General features: G+C 43.7%; 1 protein-coding gene across 1 annotated transcript in view; it reads left to right on the top strand.

Moving 5' to 3' along the window:
* The window catches only part of SUSD1 (sushi domain containing 1), a 136,170-nt gene extending 117,546 nt beyond the window's left edge, over positions 1-18,624 (top strand). The window contains exons 16-17 of the mRNA XM_044940451.2: positions 13,426-13,525; positions 13,862-18,624. Of these exons, the coding sequence (XP_044796386.2) occupies positions 13,426-13,525; position 13,862 (101 nt within the window). The 3' untranslated portion in view covers positions 13,863-18,624. The remainder of the gene's footprint in view (positions 1-13,425; positions 13,526-13,861) is intronic.
* Positions 18,625-18,930: the final 306 nt, after the last annotated feature.

The following is an 18,930-nucleotide window of genomic DNA, read 5'->3' as shown; positions in this document are numbered from 1 at the left end:
TGTGGGGCAGCTAAGCCTGTGAGCCACAACTACTGAAGCCCGTGCTCACTGGAGCCCGCGCTCGGCAACAAGAGAGACCACTGCAACGAGAAGCCTGTACACTGCAACTAGAGAGTAACCCCTACTTGCTGCAAGTAGAGAAAGCCCTCGTGATGCAATGAAGACTCAGCACAGCCAAAAATAACTAACTAAATAAACAAAATCATTAAAAAATGGGAAGAAAAAATAAAGAACCGAGCTGTGCAAGACTTCCCTGGTGGTTCAGTGGTCAAGAATCTGCCTTTTGGTGCAGGGGATACAGGTTCGATCTCTGGTTGGGAAACTAAGATCCCACATGCTGCAGGGCATGCCTGTGCTCCTCAACTACTGAGCCGGCCACACTCTAGAGCTCATGCATTGCAACTAGAGAAGCCAAAAATGCAACAACTAAAGAAGCCTGCACACTGCAACTAAGACCCAGCACAGCCTGCTCCCCACCCCCGCCCCCTGCCCTGGCCCTCTCATGCAGAAGAACCATACAGTTGCCAGGGGACCAATACCAATGACCCCATCCTGCTGGACAGGAAAAGCAAGCCTCTCCTGGGCTGGCAGCAGAATGGGTCACCTGCTCAGTCAGTTTGGCTGCCCCAGGCTCTGCCTGATTGATGGGGGAGCACCTTGTCCCTTTGCTCCAGAGCTCTCCCTAGAGATGCAGCGGGGAGGAGCCTGCTGAGGACCCTACAGCTCAAACCTTCTGCTTCTGGGGGGCAGTGATCCGGGTGGAGGAGTTGCCTTAGGGATTGAGCTGCCACAGGTCTTGTTCGCCAGGCTGGGATTTCCCTGGCAGGACATTTCTATAAACCGGAGGGCAGCCAGCCACTGGATTTGACTCATAGGAATTCCATTAATTTGTAGCTAATACCAGAAATCTTGTCAAGTTTGTGACCTTTTTGAGTCTGGACCTTTTCCTTGTGGTTCATGCATCCTAGCAACTGCCTGAGGAATTCTGCTGTAGCCTGGAGTATCAGTTTAACTCTTTACATCTGTCACTCACCTCAAAACAGCATAAAACAATAGGCTGGGTTGGTTAGGAAAAGCCTGTATCACCCTGCTTCCAAGATGGATCCACTAGATGGTGCTTTACAGCTGGGGGATGTGTTACCCTGTCGGTGGAGGGTGCTGCTGCTGCTGCTGCTAAGTCGCTTCAGTCGTGTCTGACGCTGTGCAACCCCAGAGACGGCAGCCCACCAGGCTCCCCCGTCCCTGGGATTCTCCAGGCAAGAACACTGGAGTGGGTTGCCATTTCCTTCTCCAATGTTTGAAAGTGAAAAGTGAAAGTGAAGTCGCTCAGTCGTGTCCGACTCTTTGCTACCCCATGGACTGCAGCCTACCAGGCTCCTCCGTCCATGGGATTTTCCAGGCAAGAGTACTGGAGTGGGGTGCCATTGCCTTCTCCAAGGTGGAGGGTACCTAGCAGGAAATGATTGGGAGGAACCTGGAAAACTAAGCTTCCTTCATTTGTCTGAAAATGAAAGTTGCTCAGTCGTGTCCGACTCTTTGCAACCCCAAGGAATTCTCCAGGCCAGACTACTGAAGTGGGTAGCCTTTACCTTCTCTAGGGGATCTTCCCAACCCAGGGATCAAACCCAGTTCTCCGTCATTGCAGGTGGATTCTTCACTGACTGAGCTATCAGGGAAATCTGCTTATCCCCTCAACTCATTTCCCATTTTTTAATCTCTCATCACACCAACTTCAACAAGGGTAGCGCACATGGCTTTTCATCTGGGCATTGAGCATTACCTGACTGTCATCCGTCTTGGGTTGTATATTGTCAGGTAGTGAGGGCCTCTCTCTCTTTCTTCAATTTTCTTGTGAAAATAATTTACATATAATGTGTGAATTTAAGGTGTTTAGTGTGATTTGATTCATGTATATACTGCAAAATGATTACTGCCATGAGGTTAGTTAATATCTCCATCACCTCGCATCATCACCTTATAATATATAATTTATATATATATAAAATCTGTGTATATATGAATATTTAAGATCTACTCTGCTAGCAGCTTCCAAGTGTACCATACAGTACTGTTAACTATAGTCACCATGCTATACACTAGATCCCCAGATCTTAACCTATCTTACATCTGGAAGTTTATACCCTTTGATCAATATCTCATTTCCCCTACCCCCCAGCCCCTGACAACCACCTTGCTACTCTGCTTCTGTGACTTCAGCTTTCTAAGATTCCACGTGTAATTGAGATTATACCGCGTTTGTCTTTCTCTGTCTGATTTAACTTCACTTACCATCACAAGTGAGGGCCTCTCTTAACAAAGATGTGCGCCGGTACATTTCTGTTTTCTGGTTAGCTAAGCCCCTTTTCTTGGAGTTGAATGATGGCCACAAGAAACAATCACATATTCCAACATTTGGAAATTTTTCTACCAATCCATTCCCAAAAGCTTAAAGGGTGGAAAGGAGTTTGTACAAGGAAAAGAGGTGCTTCTATCTGAAAAATGGAGGCATACAAGCATTGTGGATAGGCCCTTCAGAAACAATAGCTTCCAGAATCTACTACTTTCCACAGCTGTTTGGTGTAAGTAACAAACTCAAACTAGATAGAAGATATGGCCAAAGAGATCCAAAGAGCTGGCCAAGGTCATTTTACCGAGATTAACAGGAAAGATTTTGCTTTGGAAATATCTAAGTGGTTTTTGGCAGTACCCTTTCCCCCTCATATTGAAAGAGAGTTTGAACCTTTAAATACAAGCTACTAGAAAGCTCTGAGATAATAGAAAACCCGCTGTGGTGAAATTCTGAAGGGAACCCTAGCACAGATACATCTATGTACAGGGTTTACTTGGGTGGTCACTCACTTGGCAGTCTCCTTTTGCAGAAGTTTTGGAGACTGCCTTTTCAGAAAGTAATCTGGAGAGAACTAGGATCCAAATTAGTCCTGAGATTGTTTCGGTTCACTCGTGCCAACCAACAGCCCCATTCTTGCTTTTGCCCTCTGGTGAATTATACTATTTCACCTTTCATACATTCCCCTAAGAGGGTTTTGTGATGACGACCAGGGAGCCAGCAGTGGGTTTGATGGGAAACCCATCAAGGGAGCTGAGGCCTGAGCTCCCTTGCCCGAGTCCTGCTCATAATCAGTCGAGTGTCTTGTAAATTGTATTTAACTTGGCTGGTTCTACATTGCCTTCCTCCAAGATCTCTGCGATCCTTTCCAGCCACAAAGGACTTGAGCCTGTGTTTTCTTGAGTTGTAGCACAAGATCATCTGATACATGAGATGATGAGAAAGTGTACATTCTCATCAGGGAACATTCTTTAGTCATAGGCATGAAACCTCTGAGTCATTTATGGCTCCTCCTCTTTCTCTTTTAGCCCACATTTTGCACTTGGGCAGGCCTCTCTGTCATTTCTGTGTTCACTCCCTGAGCAGAGCCCTTTGGACGACTGGCCAAGCCTATTTCTTATCTCCCATCAGAGTGTTCAGGGTTTCCCTCTTCCCTCCAGCCTACCCTACTGCCTGACATGTTAATAACATGCAGTACTGATTTTCTGATTTCCCCTGATGGTCTCTCCAGAGTTCTCCACTACTTCTTTTTTAAAAACTTATTTTGGGGGGATTTATTTATGTGTCTTTTGGCTGCGCTGCGTCTTTGTTGCCGCACACAGCCTTTCTGTAGTTGCAGTGAGTAGGGGCTACCCTTTCTTACAGTGCACAGGCTTCTCATTGCGGTGATTTGTCTTGTGGAGTGCCAGCTCAGTTGCTGTGGTGCACAGTTTAGCTGCTCCGCGGTATGGGGGATCTTCCTGGACCAGGGATCGAACCCGAGTCTCCTGCATTGGCAGGCAGATTCTTAACCATGGGTCTGCCAGGGAAGTCCTGCCAGGACTTCTTAGTCTGGTTTCCAAGGGCTCAGTTGGACAGCAATGTACCCTTCTGATTGCATCTCCATTCTTCTCCATTTAAACCAATGTGCCCCTACTTCTCTGCCTATGTCCCTTCTTTTCTCTCCTTAATGTCTTTGCTCATATGATTCTGTGCTTACTTTCACCTGGATCACCCTATAAGCTCCCTGCAATTTCTGTTTATTACAGTCCCTCCTGTTCTTCGAGATTAAAATCAAATGCCATTTTCTCCTTGACACTTTAAAGATTTCCTCAACAGGACAGGATCTCTCTCCCTCACTCTCTTTAGCCCTTCTACTGTACTTGCAAGCCCCTGGTGCACTTGTCTTTTCTTGCTAGATTTCCTACCCTTGAGGGACAGCATTTGAAGAGCTAGAGCAATGCCTGGTAAGCAGTCGGTATTTAACCAAACTTTATTGGATTGGGTTGAATGATTACTGGGGAACTAGTAATACAGTCTGATGAAAAATGAAGCATAGCAGGTGCAATACTATCAAATAAGCCAGAGAAGATTGACATCCAGATATAAGCCTAGTGGGGATGTATATGTATGAATATGCTGTGCATGCGTATATATACATACATACACTCTCATTTTGAACCTTCATAATTGTAGTAGGTAGTATTCTCTTAATAATACAGCCTCACAAATTCCTGGTCCCTGGGTACACCCACCTGCTCTTACTTATTCGTACACTATTCTAGTTGTTGCTGTGAAAGTATTTAAAGATGTAACTGAAGTCCCAGATAGGGAAATTATCCAGGTGGACCTGATATTATCATGTAAGCCCTTTAAATCTGTGTCTAGAAGTCACAGGGGAATTTGGAGGTTCCAAATTTGAGAATTTGAGACAGGGGAATTTGGAGGTTCCAAGGGAGAGATGCATTTGATATAATGATTTCTCCTACTGGCTTTGAAGATGGGGAGGACCACATGGCAAGGAGGCTGGCAGCCTTATAGGAGCTGAGCTACCCTTGGCTGACAGCCAGTAATAATATGGGGACCTCAGTCCTACAACTGCAGGGAACTGAATTTAGCCCACAAGCTGCATGACCTTGGAAGTACATTCTTCTCCCGAGACTTCAGAGGGAAATGCAGACCTCCTGACATCCTTATTTCAGCACTGTAAGACCCTGAGCTGAGAACCCAGTCAGTGTGCCTGAACTTCTGACCCACGGAACTGTGAGCTAATAAATGGGTGCTACTGCTAAGTCTATGGTAATTTGTTAAGCTGCAAGAGAGGATGAATTCAATAATTTTACTGAATCATCAGGTTTTATTAATCTCTAAATTAGTTTTCTACTTTGATCTCCTTTGCCATCTTCTACTTCTCAGGAGTGACTTCCCAGATCGCACTAGTGGTAAAGGACCTGCCTGCCAATGCAAGAGACAGGACATGCGGGTTCAATCCCTGGGTCAGGAAAATCCCCTGGAGGAGGGCATGGCAGTCCACTCCTGTATTCTTGCCTGGAGAATCCCACGGACTGAGGAGTCTGGTGGGCTACAGTCCATAGGGTCGCACAGAGTCGGACACGACTGAAGTGACTTAGCATGCACGCATGCACTCCTCAGGGGATTCAAGCAAGGGGACCCTGGAATAGCAGAGAGAAATTTAACACACTAGACAGAAGTCAGAGTGCCATTATTTGTACCTTTTGGAGAACAGAATTGTTGCTTTCAGAAAATGACCCTGCTGGTGTAAATTCATGAAAAAAGTCCATAACCATAGGAAGTCCTCAAGCTGTCACAACATCTAAGAGTAGGAATGGGGCCTTTTAAACTGATTCTTCAGCACCCGTGATCCTTCCATTAGTGAAGAGGTTAAAGATAAGGCCAGGGAAGGCCTGTCACTGCTCCTGAGCCCTGTACCTCTTCAGGGAGCCACCCTACAGAGACTGGTTTAAGCCTAATGGATTAACTGGTTAAAGAATGAGTCACTGAGAATCTAGGATATACACATGATTCACTCACTTGGGTTTCTAAAAGAATATTCTACAAGTGATTGAGAAGAAAAATGGCGTGAGATCATGGAAGGGAGGGTTAGCCAGATGATGGCAGAGCTTTGAAAAATGTAATACCCATTGGCTGGTTGTAAATTTTCTCAGTAAGAAATTAATGTGGGAAGTCCCTAAAGAAGCATGTGGCTATACCATGATTGGATTGACTCATGTTCACAGAGCACATATACAATGTAGGAAAAGCGACATAGAACCAGGAGCTGTTCTACCAGCAAGAATCGTGCCAATATTAGCAATAGCTAACATTTGCCAATTGCTTATGGCGTGCCAGGCACAATTCTAACCTGTCTGAACTCATTTATTTCTCACAATAATCTCATAAGGTGGATACTGTGGCTATGATTCCCATATTATTGGAGCATCCCTCAGTGAGGAAACTGAGGCCCAGAATGGCTGAAAAACTTGTCTAAAGTCACACAGTTGGGAAGTGGTAGTGTCCAATACAGACTTGGTCAACCTGACTCCAATACTCAAGCTTTGTTTATATATTTGGGTCTGTTTCTGGGCTTTTTACTTAAAAAATTTTTTTAATTTATTTATTTTGACTGCACTGTGTCTTTGCCGTGGTACATGGGCTTGTCATTGTGGTGGCTTCTCTTGTCGCAGAGCATGGGCTCTAGGGCTCAGGCTCAGGAGTTGTGGCCAACAGGCTTAGTTGCCCCAAGGCATGTGGAATCTTCCCAGACCAAGGATCAAACCTGTGACCTCTGCATTGGCAGGCGGATTCCTAACCACTGGACCACCACGAAAGACCCTGGGCTTTCTGTTTTGTTCCGATGTATTCTTTCCTGTACTGATACGGCACTGTTTCAATATCTAGTCATTCAAGTCACTCTTGATGTTTTCTTTCTTAATTTCTAATTTAATCAGAGAGCCTCCTCCCATTTTATAATATGGCTTCTTAAAAATGTGAAAGCCTTTTTCTTCTGAATACCAAAAGTAGCCAAACAATATGCATCATGCTTTTCTAGAAAGTCTCTTGACAACACTTTCTGAGGGAATCGTTTGCCTGGCTCTTTAGCAAAAAGGTGTGTTCTACTCTGCTTTTGCTGTACCGGCTCCTCTGTATGGAGTCTCCAGTAGAATCACACTGCTCTCAGCCTGGTGGTAGAGATCTGAGCCACGCCAGTCTGTAGATTTCTGCAGTGACGGAAAGGTTTTAAAGGTGTTTGTCCAGCGTGGTCGCCACGCACCGCTTGTGACTGCTGGGCACTTGAAATGTGCACTGAAAAGAGTATGACTGAGAAACTGAATTTTTGTTTCAAATTTTTAAAATTGAAGCATAGTTGATTTTCAGTGTTGTGCCAGTCTGCTGTATAGCAAAGTGACGCGGTTATGCGCATATAGACATTCTTTTTTATATTCTTTTCCATTCTGGTTTATCATAGGATAGTGAGTGAAGTTCCCTGTGCTGTACAATAGGACCTTGTTGTTTGTCCATTCTAAATGTGTGGTTTGCATCTCCCAACCCCAGACTCCCAGTGCATCCCACTCCCTCCACTTGGCAGCCATAGGTCTATTCTCCATGTCTCTGAAACTGTTTCTGTTTTGTAGATGAATTCATTTGTGCCGTATTTTAGATTCTGCATGTAAGGGATATCATGTGATGTTTGTCTTTCTCTTTCTGACTCACTTCACTTAGTGTGATAATCTCTAGTTGTATCTGTGTTGCTGCACATGGCATAGTTTCGTTCTTTTTTATGGCTGAGTAGTATTCCATTGTATGTATGGACCACATCTTTATCTCTTCATTTCTCCGTTAACACTTAGGTTGTCTCCATGTTTGAGCTATTGTGAATAGTGCTGCTCTGAACACAGGGGTGCATGTGTTTTTTTGAATTATAGTTTTATGTGGGTATATTCCCAGGAGTGGGATTGCTGGATCATGTGGTAACTCTAATTTTAGTTTTCTGAGAAGCCTCCATATTGTTTTCCACAGTGGCTATACCAACTTATAGTATTCAGTTCAGTTCAGTTCAGTCGCTCAGTTGTGTCCAACTCTTTGAGACCCCATGAATCCAGGGAGGCAGCACACCAGGCCTCCCTGTCCATGACCAACTCCCAGAGTTCACCCAAACTCATGTCCATGGAGTCAGTGATGCCATCCAGCCATCTCATCCTCTGTCGTCCCCTTTTCCTCCTGCCCCCAATCCCTCCCAGCATCAGAGTCTTTTCCAATGAGTCAGCTCTTCGCATGAGGTGGCCAAAGTACTGGAGTTTCAGCTTTAGCATCAGTCCTTCCAAAGAATACTCAGGACTGATCTCCTTTAGAATGGACTGGTTGGATCTCCTTGCAGTCCAAGGGACTCTCAAGAGTCTTCTCCAACACTACAGTTCAAAAGCATCAATTCTTTGGCACTCAGCTTTCTTCATAGTCCAACTTTCACCTCCATACATGACCACTGGAAAAACCATAGCCTTGACTAGATGGACCTTTGTTGGCAAAATAATGTCTCTGCTTTTCAATATGCTATCTAGGTTGGTCATAACTTTCTTTCTAAGGAGTAAGTGTCTTTTAATTTCATGGCTGCAATCACCATCTGCAGTGATTTTGGAGCCCCAAAAAATAAAGTCTGCCACTATTTCCACTGTTTCCCCATCTATTTCCCATGAAGTGATGGGACTGGATGCCATGATCTTCGTTTTCTGAATGTTGAGCTTTAAGCCAACTTTTTCACTCTCCTCTTTCACTTTCATCAAGAGGCTTTTTAGTTCTTCTTCACTTTCTCCCATAAGAGTGGTGTCATCTGCATATCTGAGGTTATTGATATTTCTCCCTGCAATCTTGATTCCAGCCTGTGCTTCTTCCAGCCCAGCGTTTCTCATGATGCATAGAAGTTAAATAAGCAGGGTGACAATATACAGCCTTGATGTACTCCTTTTCCTATTTGGAACCAGTCTGTCATTCCATGTCCAGTTCTAACTGTTGCTTCCTGACCTGCATAGAGGTTTCTCAAGAGGCAGGTCAGGTGGTCTGGTATTCCCATCTTTTTCCGAATTTTCCACAGTTTATTGTGATCCACACAGTAAAAGGCTTTAGCATAGTCAATAGAGCAGAAATAGATGTTTTTCTGGAACTCTCTTCCTTTTTCCATGATCCAGCGGATATTGGCAATTTGATCTCTGGTTCCTCTGCATTTTCTAAAACCAGCTTGAACATCTGGAAGTTCACAGTTCATGTACTGTTGAAGCCTGGCTTGGAGAATTTTGAGCATTACTTTACTAGCGTGTGAGAAGAGTGCAATTATGTGGTAGTTTGAGCATTCTTTGGCATTGCCTTTCTTTGGGATTGGAATGAAAACTGACCTTTTCCAGACCTGTGGCCACTGCTGAGTTTTCCAAATTTGCTGGCATATTGAGTGCAGCACTTTCACAGCATCATCTTTCAGGATTTGGAATAGCTCAACTGGAATTCCATCACCTCCACTAGCTTTGTTTGTAGTGATGCTTTCTAAGGCCCACTTGACTTCACATTCCAGGATGTCTGGCTCTAGGTGAGTGATCACACCATCCTGATTGTTTTGGTCGTGAAGATCTTTTTTTTACAGTTCTTCTGTGTATTCTTGCCACCTCTTCTTAATATCTTCTGCTTCTGTTAGGTCCATACCATTTCTGTCCTATATCTTTGGATGAAATGTTCCCTTGGTATCTCTAATTTTCTTGAAGAGATCTCTAGTCTTTCCCATTCTGTTCTTTTCCTCTATTTCTTTGCAATGATCGCTGAGGAAGGCTTATCTCTCCTTGCTATTCTTTGGAACTCTACATTCAGATGCTTATATCTTTTCTTTTCTCCTTTGCTTTTCACTTCTCTTCTTTTCTCAGCTATTTGTAAGGCCTCCCCAGACAGCCATTTTGCTTTTTTGCATTTCTTTTCCATGGGGATGGTCTTGATCCCTGTCTCCTGTACAATGTCATGAACCTCCGTCCATAGTTCATCAGGCACTCTGTCTGTCAGATCTAGTCCCTTAAATCTATTTCTTACTTCCACTGTATAGTCATAAGGAATTTGATTTAGGTCATGCCTGAATGGTCTAGTGGTTTTCCCTACTTTCTTCAGTTTAAGTCTGAATTTGGCAATAAGAAGTTCATGATCTGAGCCACAGTCAGCTCCCGGTCTTGTTTTTGCTGACTGTATAGAGCTTCTCCATAGAACTATACCAATTCCCACCAACAGTATAGAAGGGTGCCTTTTCTCCATACCCTCTCCAACATTTGTTATTTGTAGACTTTTGGTTTTTTTTTACAGTACAATACATTGGTAGAATTTCCTCTTTATTTTTTAATTTAAATTGGTTTATTTATTTTTAAATGAAACAAAGATGAATATTTTTAATGATAAAAGGTACAATTCACAAAGAAGATAAACATCATAAACCATTAGACCCCTGACAACAAAGAAACAAAGATACATAAAGCAAAAATCAGAAGAAATATAAGAGAAAAGAAAAAATATATAATCATAGTGAGACATATTAACATTGGTCTGAGAATATTTTATCAAGTGCAGAAAAAAATAAGAATAGGAACGTCTTGAATAATGTCATTAATCATGTAAATATAATAGATTTCTATTAATCTTATATCTTGTGCCTAATTGTGCTTAGTTTCTGTGCTTAGTTGCCCAGTCATGTCTGACTCTTTGCGACCCCATGGACTGTAGCCCGCCAGGCTCCTCTGTCCATGGGGATTCTCCAGGCAAGAATACTGGAGTGGGTAGCCATACCCTCCTCCAGGGGCTCTTCCCAACACAGGGATCGAGCCCACGTCTCCCGCATTGCAGGCAGATTCTTTACCATCTGAGCCACCAGAGAAGGCCGAGAATATTGGAGTGGGTAGCCTATCCCTTCTCCAGGGAAACTCCTCAACCCAGAAAGCGAACTGGGGTTTAACAGCTGAGCTACCAGGAAAGCCCCAATCTTATATCCCACAAAATTTTAAATATATTTTGTAGCTCATATGCTGTTATTAGATGTCCATAGGACATTTAGAAAAAAAAAAACTGGCTATTTGTAGATTTTTTAATGATGGCCATTCTGACTGGTGTGAGGTGGTACCTCATTGTAGAAACTGAATTTCAAATCTAATTTAATTTAAATTAATTTAGATTTAGATAGCCACATTGGGCTAGTGGCTACTGTGTTAGCACAGAATTGATGTTGAAATGGTTAAGAGGCTTGAACTGTTCTCAAATACACCGCATGCACTGCCAGGGAATTAAGTCATCTATGTTTTGAGGGTCTCAAGCTCAAGGACTATTTTTCCTCTTAAGCTTCTCTCCCCTTACAGTAGCAGATATTTGCTTTTACTGTTTTCAGCTCTTCCAGGGCAGTGCTGGGTTACCTAGGGGGTGGACTAAGCATATGCCTGGGGCATCATAAAAGGAGGGTACAGAAAAATGAAATACTGTTGGCCCTCCATGTCTGCAGGCTCCACGTCCATGGATTCAATGAGCTGTGGATTGAAAATATTCAGGAAAAATAATTCCAGAAAGTTAATTGAATATGCTGCACACTGGCAACTGTTTACCTAACATTTACTCTGTATTTACAGCTATTTACATAGCATTTATATTGTGTTAGGTATTATAGTTAGTCGCTCAGTCATGTCCAGTTCTTTGCGATTCCATGGACTGTAGGCTGCCAAGCTTCTCTGTCCGGGGAATTTTCCAGGCAAGAATACTGGAGTGGGTAGCCATTCCCTTCTTCAAGTGATCTTCCTGACCCAGGGATCAAACCCGGGTCTTCTGCATGGCAGGCAGATTCTTTACAGTCTGAGCTACGAAGGAAGCCCATAGTGTAGAGATGAATTAAAATGTACAGTAGGTTATAAGCAAATGCTGTACCATTTTATATAAGGGACTTGAGCATCTAAAGATTTTGGTATCTGAGGGGGGCCCCAGAAGATCCCCCATGGATACCAAGGGATGACTGTAATTTGATATTCCAACAATGACAGCTGTAACAAATCATCTGGAAATTTTTGGAAATGGATGCACATCCTTAAACTTATTCCATGGCTTGCTGGCGTTATTTTTTTAATTCTATGTATGCAGAGTCAGCCCCCTTAGATCTTAAAGTCTGGTGGCTCCATTGTACAGATTTTTGTTCTTCCAAAGAGGAATTTGAACTACCACAGCCCGAGGTCCCAGCATCATCAGCCTGTGCAGGAAAGATCTGGTCTGACCCGCCTGACTTTGGGGGGAGAATATGGCCCACTCGCACCCCACTCCAGTACTCTTGCCTGGAAAATCCCATGGGCAGAGGAGCCTGGTAGGCTGCAGTCCATGGGGTCGCTAGGAGTCGGACACAACTGAGCGACTTCACTTTCACTTTTCATTTTCATGCATTGGAGAGGGAAATGGCAACCCACTCCAGTGTTCTTGCCTGGAGAATCCCAGGGACGGGGGAGCCTGGTGGCCTGCTGTCTATGGGGTCGCACAGAGTTGGACACGACTGATATGACTTAGCTTAGCTTAGCTGCAGATAAAGCTGGATTCAGATCTGCACTGGGAGAGCGTGGTCCTGTGGTCAGAAGCAATGACCCCAGGGTCAGGCAGCTTGGGTTTGAATCCTAGCTCTATCATTTAGTAGCTGGGTGACCTTGGGGGAGTTTCTTAACCATTCCATGTCTAGGTTCTTCTTCTATAAAATGGGAATAATAATAGTGCCCAGTGTAATAATACTTGGTGCTATTATTATGGTACCCAGTGGGTGGTTAGGAGAGGTTTTTAGATCAGTGTCTGGCACATAGTAAGTGGTAAGTGCGTGCTTGCAAATTAAAATGAGACCTTCAGTTTGGAACACGATCCTCTGATTTAGTCATTTGACCCAAATGTGTGACTCAAATGTGGGTGTTTTCCCATTAACAACCAGGGATCTCCCTGGAGTTGGCATGCGATGCACCCCCAAATAGAACATATGAATACCTTTCAAAGAGGTTTTACATCAATTTTCTTATTTTATCCTCATGGCAACCTGCTGAACAGAGCAGGGAGGTAGCACCCTTATTGATGTGTGGGGAAAGCGACAGATGACTCTACTCAACAGAGACGATTTGTTTGCTGTATTTGACCACTGAGCTAAACTATCATTTTTGAAGCAAAACTCCAAATGATGTCAGAATGACGTCCTCCTCAAGACAAAGGAAATCTGCCCATAAAAACTGATCAAGTGTAATTGACTTGAAGGAGGATGGACACACGAAGTATGCATTTGTGTGCCCCCAAAAGATCAGCTTTTATCCCTTGAAGTTACATTCAAGTTAGAACATGACCTAGTTTTTATGCTCCCTTTTCAAAAGTGCCTTGGGACCGTGTTTCCTGGATGCCCTGTCCTCAGGGCCAGCTCAAGGGGCTCAGAGGCACTCTGGGCCTTCTTGGGATGGTTTATTAATCAGGGTCAAGCTCTGGTTAATGCGGAGTGAGCACAGGTGGGCATGCAGCTCCTGGGAGGGCCATGATTCCGGACGCTGTGGGCTCAGTGTGTGGTTTTTGTCTCACAGGTTCATCACTCACATTCTTGCTGCCGCAGATGGTGGGCATTGGGCTGGGCTCCATGGCTGTCGTGATCGTCCTCGCATTCCTCTCTTTCTCAGCAGTTTGGTATGTGCGACCGTCATTTTTGAGAAATGAGTGGAATGGAGGGAGGAGGGGGTTGGAACCATGCGGAACAGCTGGGACCGAGGGGGGTCAAAGGGGGTTTGGGGGGAAGTTGTCCTGCGCCCCACAGATACTCAGCAGGTGAAAGGCATGGGTGACTCTGCGCCTTGGGTGGGGCAGGGGCGGGCGGGGAATGCCCTCCAGTCCCTGGAAAAGAGCAGGATCAGTGATGGCTCCTTGGCCGCCCACACCAGTGGCACATCTGCTTCCTGTGCACACGGGGATGGCCATGGGAAAACCAGCGTGTGTCAGTGAACTCTCTTTTCCTCCTGTGTCTAGATCGCCGGCGGGCACTGTGTGAAGAGGACGCACTGCTGCTGGAGCAGATGCGGGGGCCTGCGCAGAGGCCCCGTGTGTGCGTGGACCTGCAGTCCCATCCCTAGATTCAAGATGGTCACTATCTCTTTGGCATCCCCCCAAGGAGGACACTCAGGAATTGCTGCTGTCTTCCCTGTATCTCTGAACCTGAGAACCTTGATGTGTGTGATGTTGACCACAGGCTGCAGGTCACGTGGGCTGGGCCTGTGTTCTCCTCCAAGTGATACCTGAGAGTCTCTGCCTCTTCCTTCAGAGCATCTCTGTTATGAATTCAGAATCTGTTCTTTTACAATAAGTAATGACATACACAGGCTTCCCTTGTAGCTCAATTGGTAAAGAATCTGCCTGCAATGCAGGAGACCCAAGTTTGAGTCCTTGGTTGGGAAGACCCCCTGGAGAAGGAAATGGCAACCTACTCCAGCATTCTTGCCTGGAGAATCCTATGGTCACAGAAGCCTGGCAGGCTACAGTCCATGGGGTCACAAGAATAGGACATGAGTTAGCAACTACACCACCACCAATGAGATACATTGAGATGTGGGCTAGAGTCTGACTGTAGGAGGGACGTCATTGCAAAGGATAGAGATCATTGACTGAGGCAAACGTGTCAGACACTTTAGAAGCACCCCTTTTCCTGCAGTTAGTGACACACTAATTAGAAAGCATGCCAGCCTGAGACTTCCCTGGTGGTCTACTGGTTAAGACTCCATGCTTCCACTGCAAGGGGCATGGGTTCATTCCTGGTGAGGGAACTAAGATGTTGTGTGGTGTGGCCAAAATGAATAAATAAAGAGTTTTAAAATACTGAAAAAAGGGAAGAAAGAAAAAGAAAGTATACTATCCTGGCCACTCCAGTAAGTTCCTTGCAGTGTCTGGTAGGCAGCCATTACTTTGATACAGTTCCCTTTGTCTTATATGTATTCAAAAGCCATGAGTCTTCTTCCAGTAAAAAAATATTCTGTTAACTTAGTTCTCTTCCACATGAAGGTTTATAGCAGCCTTGATTAATTTTTTTTTATTACTGCTTCCTAAAAATGTGCTTTAGATTGAGGGTTCGTGTGATAACAATAGGTCGCAATAATATGAAGCCCGTGGCCAGAGCCTGTGTGTTTACAGGAGAGGGGAACAATGTGGTTGACATGATCCTGCGTTTTATCTACAACATCAGTGACTACGAGTGTTACTTTATCACTAACCATGACACATTAGGTGTTAAGCAATCTTGGGCCCGATGTCAATATGCTGAATTGACAGATGGAGTGGATTCAATTTGACTTTTGAAGCCCGATTCAGTGTTCCTGAACTTTCCTTCCTAAACTACAGGGTAACTCCAAGGCTCAGCAAGGCAGGAAGGGAGAAGGACAGAGTCTTGTGGCTTCTCTAAGGGACAGTGGTGTCCTCTTCCACCTTCTCCCTTTGTCTCCAGGCCTGGAGAATAGAGAACTTGGGAAGGAGGTGGGGGGCAGCTTATTGCCCAACTCGGGGTGCAACATAGATGAACGTGGTCCTAGAATTGGGCAACACTGGGTCCTAAAGAAAAGGGACAGCCTTTCCGACGTGGTGGGCTGGCATATGCTCCACTGGCTCCCTGGGCATCAGTGAGGGACACATCTGAGCAGCCTGGGCTTGTGGGCTGATGAGGAGACAAGGGCAGAGATAGAACAGGTGAAAGCTGTCTATGAAGCTGCTCCCAGCCCAAGGCATCTCTTCTCAACTTTGACGAGTCAGAGAGAGTGAAGTGGTACCGAGATGCTTGGGCTTTCAAGGTCAGCTGTTGGCCCTGCCCCTGACCAGTACTGGACAGTATTAGGAATAGTTGTCCTTCGTCCTGAGGTACCAGCTCAGACTGCAACTTAGGATCAACATGAGAACCACACCTGCCCTCATCTCAGGTGAACTATAGAGTAGAACTCTCAACAGACTAATACAAACAGCTTCCTACTTTTAATTTTTATGTGCAGCAATTCACATTTAGACTGTTTTCACAGCTCTTGGGTTAATTTTGGGAATCATTACAAATTCTTGCAGTTAGTATTAAGTAAGGTCTCTGGTGAGTAAGGATTTCCCTCAAAAGCCCCCTCTGTTCAAAGAATCTGAGCCTCCTCCCCTCATTATTATCTATTGCCAGTTCTGTGAATGCCGTATGTTTCTGTAGTTCCCCCTAATTTCCAGTTCTCAAATTAACTGCCAAGGAAGCTACAGTTGTCCATATGGGAACTTAGCATAACTGTCATTGAAAGGAAGAGATCCCATTTGCTTGGTATCAAAAGTGTCTGCCTAAAACAACTAACGAAATACGAAGTAAAATGTACTTCTGGGTACGTGCAGAAACATAAAAGCAGTTCATGAAAGAGTACTGAAATAGCAAAAACAGAGACTTTGCTCCTTCTTCTGAATGTTCCAGATTATAACACAGAGTTGCTAGGTGTTAATACTTAACAGAAGCAGGTGCTGAACATTTGCAAAAAAGATGCACCATTTTCCTGCAGTTCTTTCCTGATCATTTTCTCATACACATGAAGGCAGCTTTAAGTTCTCTGAATTTACCTGGTTAGCTTTACCACAGCACCATCCTTTTTTTCCCAAGTGGATTCCTGGCTAAGGCAGGAGAGCATCACAGGAGACCAATGGTGAGTCTTCCTGTAAGCATTTAGGATCCTTCTGTCGAAGGCCGGATTAGGTAGCAGTCAGAGTTGAGGGCCACTAAATAAAGCTTGGTCCTCAAGTAGAGATGGAGAAAGGCTCTTTTCTTAATTAACTGTCTTGGTGACAGTGTATAGAGGTGAGTGCTAAGATTTAGTCTTGAGTGCCCTGCTAAATTAAAAATAAAAATTGGAGGGTTACCCAGATATTGGACAGTTTGTTTCCTGGCTGACTTTTTGTTTTTGGTGCCCATAGTTTTTGTTTATCTCCACCATAGTTTTTGTTTATACATGTTCTTTCATTCAGTCCTCACAGCAGTTTTGTGTGGTGGGAAGCTTAGGGGTTATCATTTCCCCATTTCAAAATGGAGAGATAGGTTCTTACAAATATGTAACTTCAGTTGTGGGGCCAAATATTCTGGCAGGAAGTCCAGTGCTCATTTGGGATTTGACAGGACCATTGATTCTTGGGAGAGTCAGGTTTTTATATTTCCAAACCATGTATATATATATAACAATATATATACTGTTACTGCCTTTATTGTAGCACCTGTGCCTTTTTATACTTATCCTTTCACTGTAGATACCTTCCCTCACCACTTCTAGAAGGAGCCATAAAAAAACAAAATAGGTGGAGGTTAATTAGGGGAAATAGGTAATAGTCCACCCATAACTCCAGACCTATAATTGCAGCTGGGCCCTTTAAGATGAAGACCAGAGCAGAACTGATTATCTTTGACATTCTGCAGTAGCTTGGAAAAAAGTTAATACTTAAATTGATTTTAAAGGAAGTAAAAAAAGAATTCTCAAGGCTCCCTTCATATTGCTAACGCATATTTTGATTTCCTAAACCTTTAATTTTTCCATTTGATTCACCAAAGAGAAAGCCAGTAGTAGTAGAAGTCAATCAAATGGTATTTTTAAGGACTGTTTTCCTCCTACAGCCTTTATGGGTTAAACTCAAGTGCTCAGTTTTGGAGAGGAAAGAGGGTGTGCCTTTTTGTGTGTCTGTGGCCAAGTGATTCAGTGAGGCAAATCAGTTTTAAGAAGAGTGCATGCCCATTGTCTCAGAGAGAGAATGAATGAGTCATTTTGGTGATATATGTGTGTGTGTGTGGATATGGATATGTTTCCATATCCATACTTTGTGGGCACAGCTAGGGGTTACCGAAACTCAAAAATCTCAAAGAAAGTTTATGCCAGTTTATGCTCTCACCGGCGGGAAGCCTCAACACAAGTGGCATCATTGATATCCTTAATCTTGATTAATCTGGTAGGTGGAAAATGACCGTCCAATGCTTTGTTCGCATTTCTCTGTTTTGCATGTTGATGGTCCTTTGTAATTCTGTTGGGGTGCCTTTTTTTCCCTCAGTAGTTGGCTTGAATCTTATATTGATTTGAAAAAGCTCTTTATATTATGGTGATTTTCACTCTTAACTGTCACCTATGTTGTCAACACATTTTCTACTTGATCATTTCCCTTCTGACCTTGTTTGTGTCATGCATTGCCACACAAAAACTTTATATCTGTGTAGTCAAGTGTATCAGTCTTTTTCCTTATGTATTTTGCCCTTGGACCTTCCATTCTCAAAATAATAACTGTAATTCATCAGTTTGTAAAAAATTTAAGTCTTTAAATGTTCTGAAACTTATTTTAGTATAAAGAGTGAGGTTGGGAGGGGTCTTTTTTTTATTTTTATTGTTGCTAAATGGTTTAGCCAGTTGTTCTACGCGTATTCCTTGACTGCTATTTTTTTCTCTGGCGATTTGACTCATATACTGAATCAAATACTAGAGTCTATTTCTGAACTTTCTCTTTTGTTGTACTAATTTATCTCTATGCCAATACCACTTGCTTTGAGTTTAAAATAGGTTTTTTTTTAATATCAAGTAAAAATGAGTTACCACCCTTTTTCTGTTAATTCTCAAAGTATCCTCAGGTTTTATTATATATTTATTCATGAATACATATTTATTATATGTAAACTAAAGAATTATTTGGTTAAATTCCTCCCCCCCCAATCTTCATATTTTTCTTGGGGATGTATTAAATAAAGAGTACTTCTATCCCAGAACATGATATGTGTCTCCATTTAGTGTTTGTGTGTGTTCCTGTCTAGCATATTCTAATTTTTGACTTGGGCTTCCTGGGTGGTTCACTGGTAAAGAGTCCATCTACCAATGCAGGAGACATGGGTTCGATCCCTGGGTATAGAAGATCTGTTGGAGAAGGAAATGGAAACCCACTCATATTCTGCCTGGGAAATCCCATGGACAGAGGAACCTGACAGGCTACAGCCCTTGGGGTCACAAAGAGTTGGACATGACTGAGCAGTTGAGCACAGCACAGCACAGTTTTCAACTTACAAGCTGCTGCTGCTAAGTCGC

Source organism: Bubalus bubalis, chromosome 3, assembly GCF_019923935.1.
Source record: "Bubalus bubalis isolate 160015118507 breed Murrah chromosome 3, NDDB_SH_1, whole genome shotgun sequence".
Taxonomy (NCBI): Eukaryota; Metazoa; Chordata; class Mammalia; order Artiodactyla; family Bovidae; genus Bubalus; species Bubalus bubalis.
Note: the sequence above shows the minus strand (reverse complement) of the source record. Positions and strands in the feature narration are given on the sequence as shown.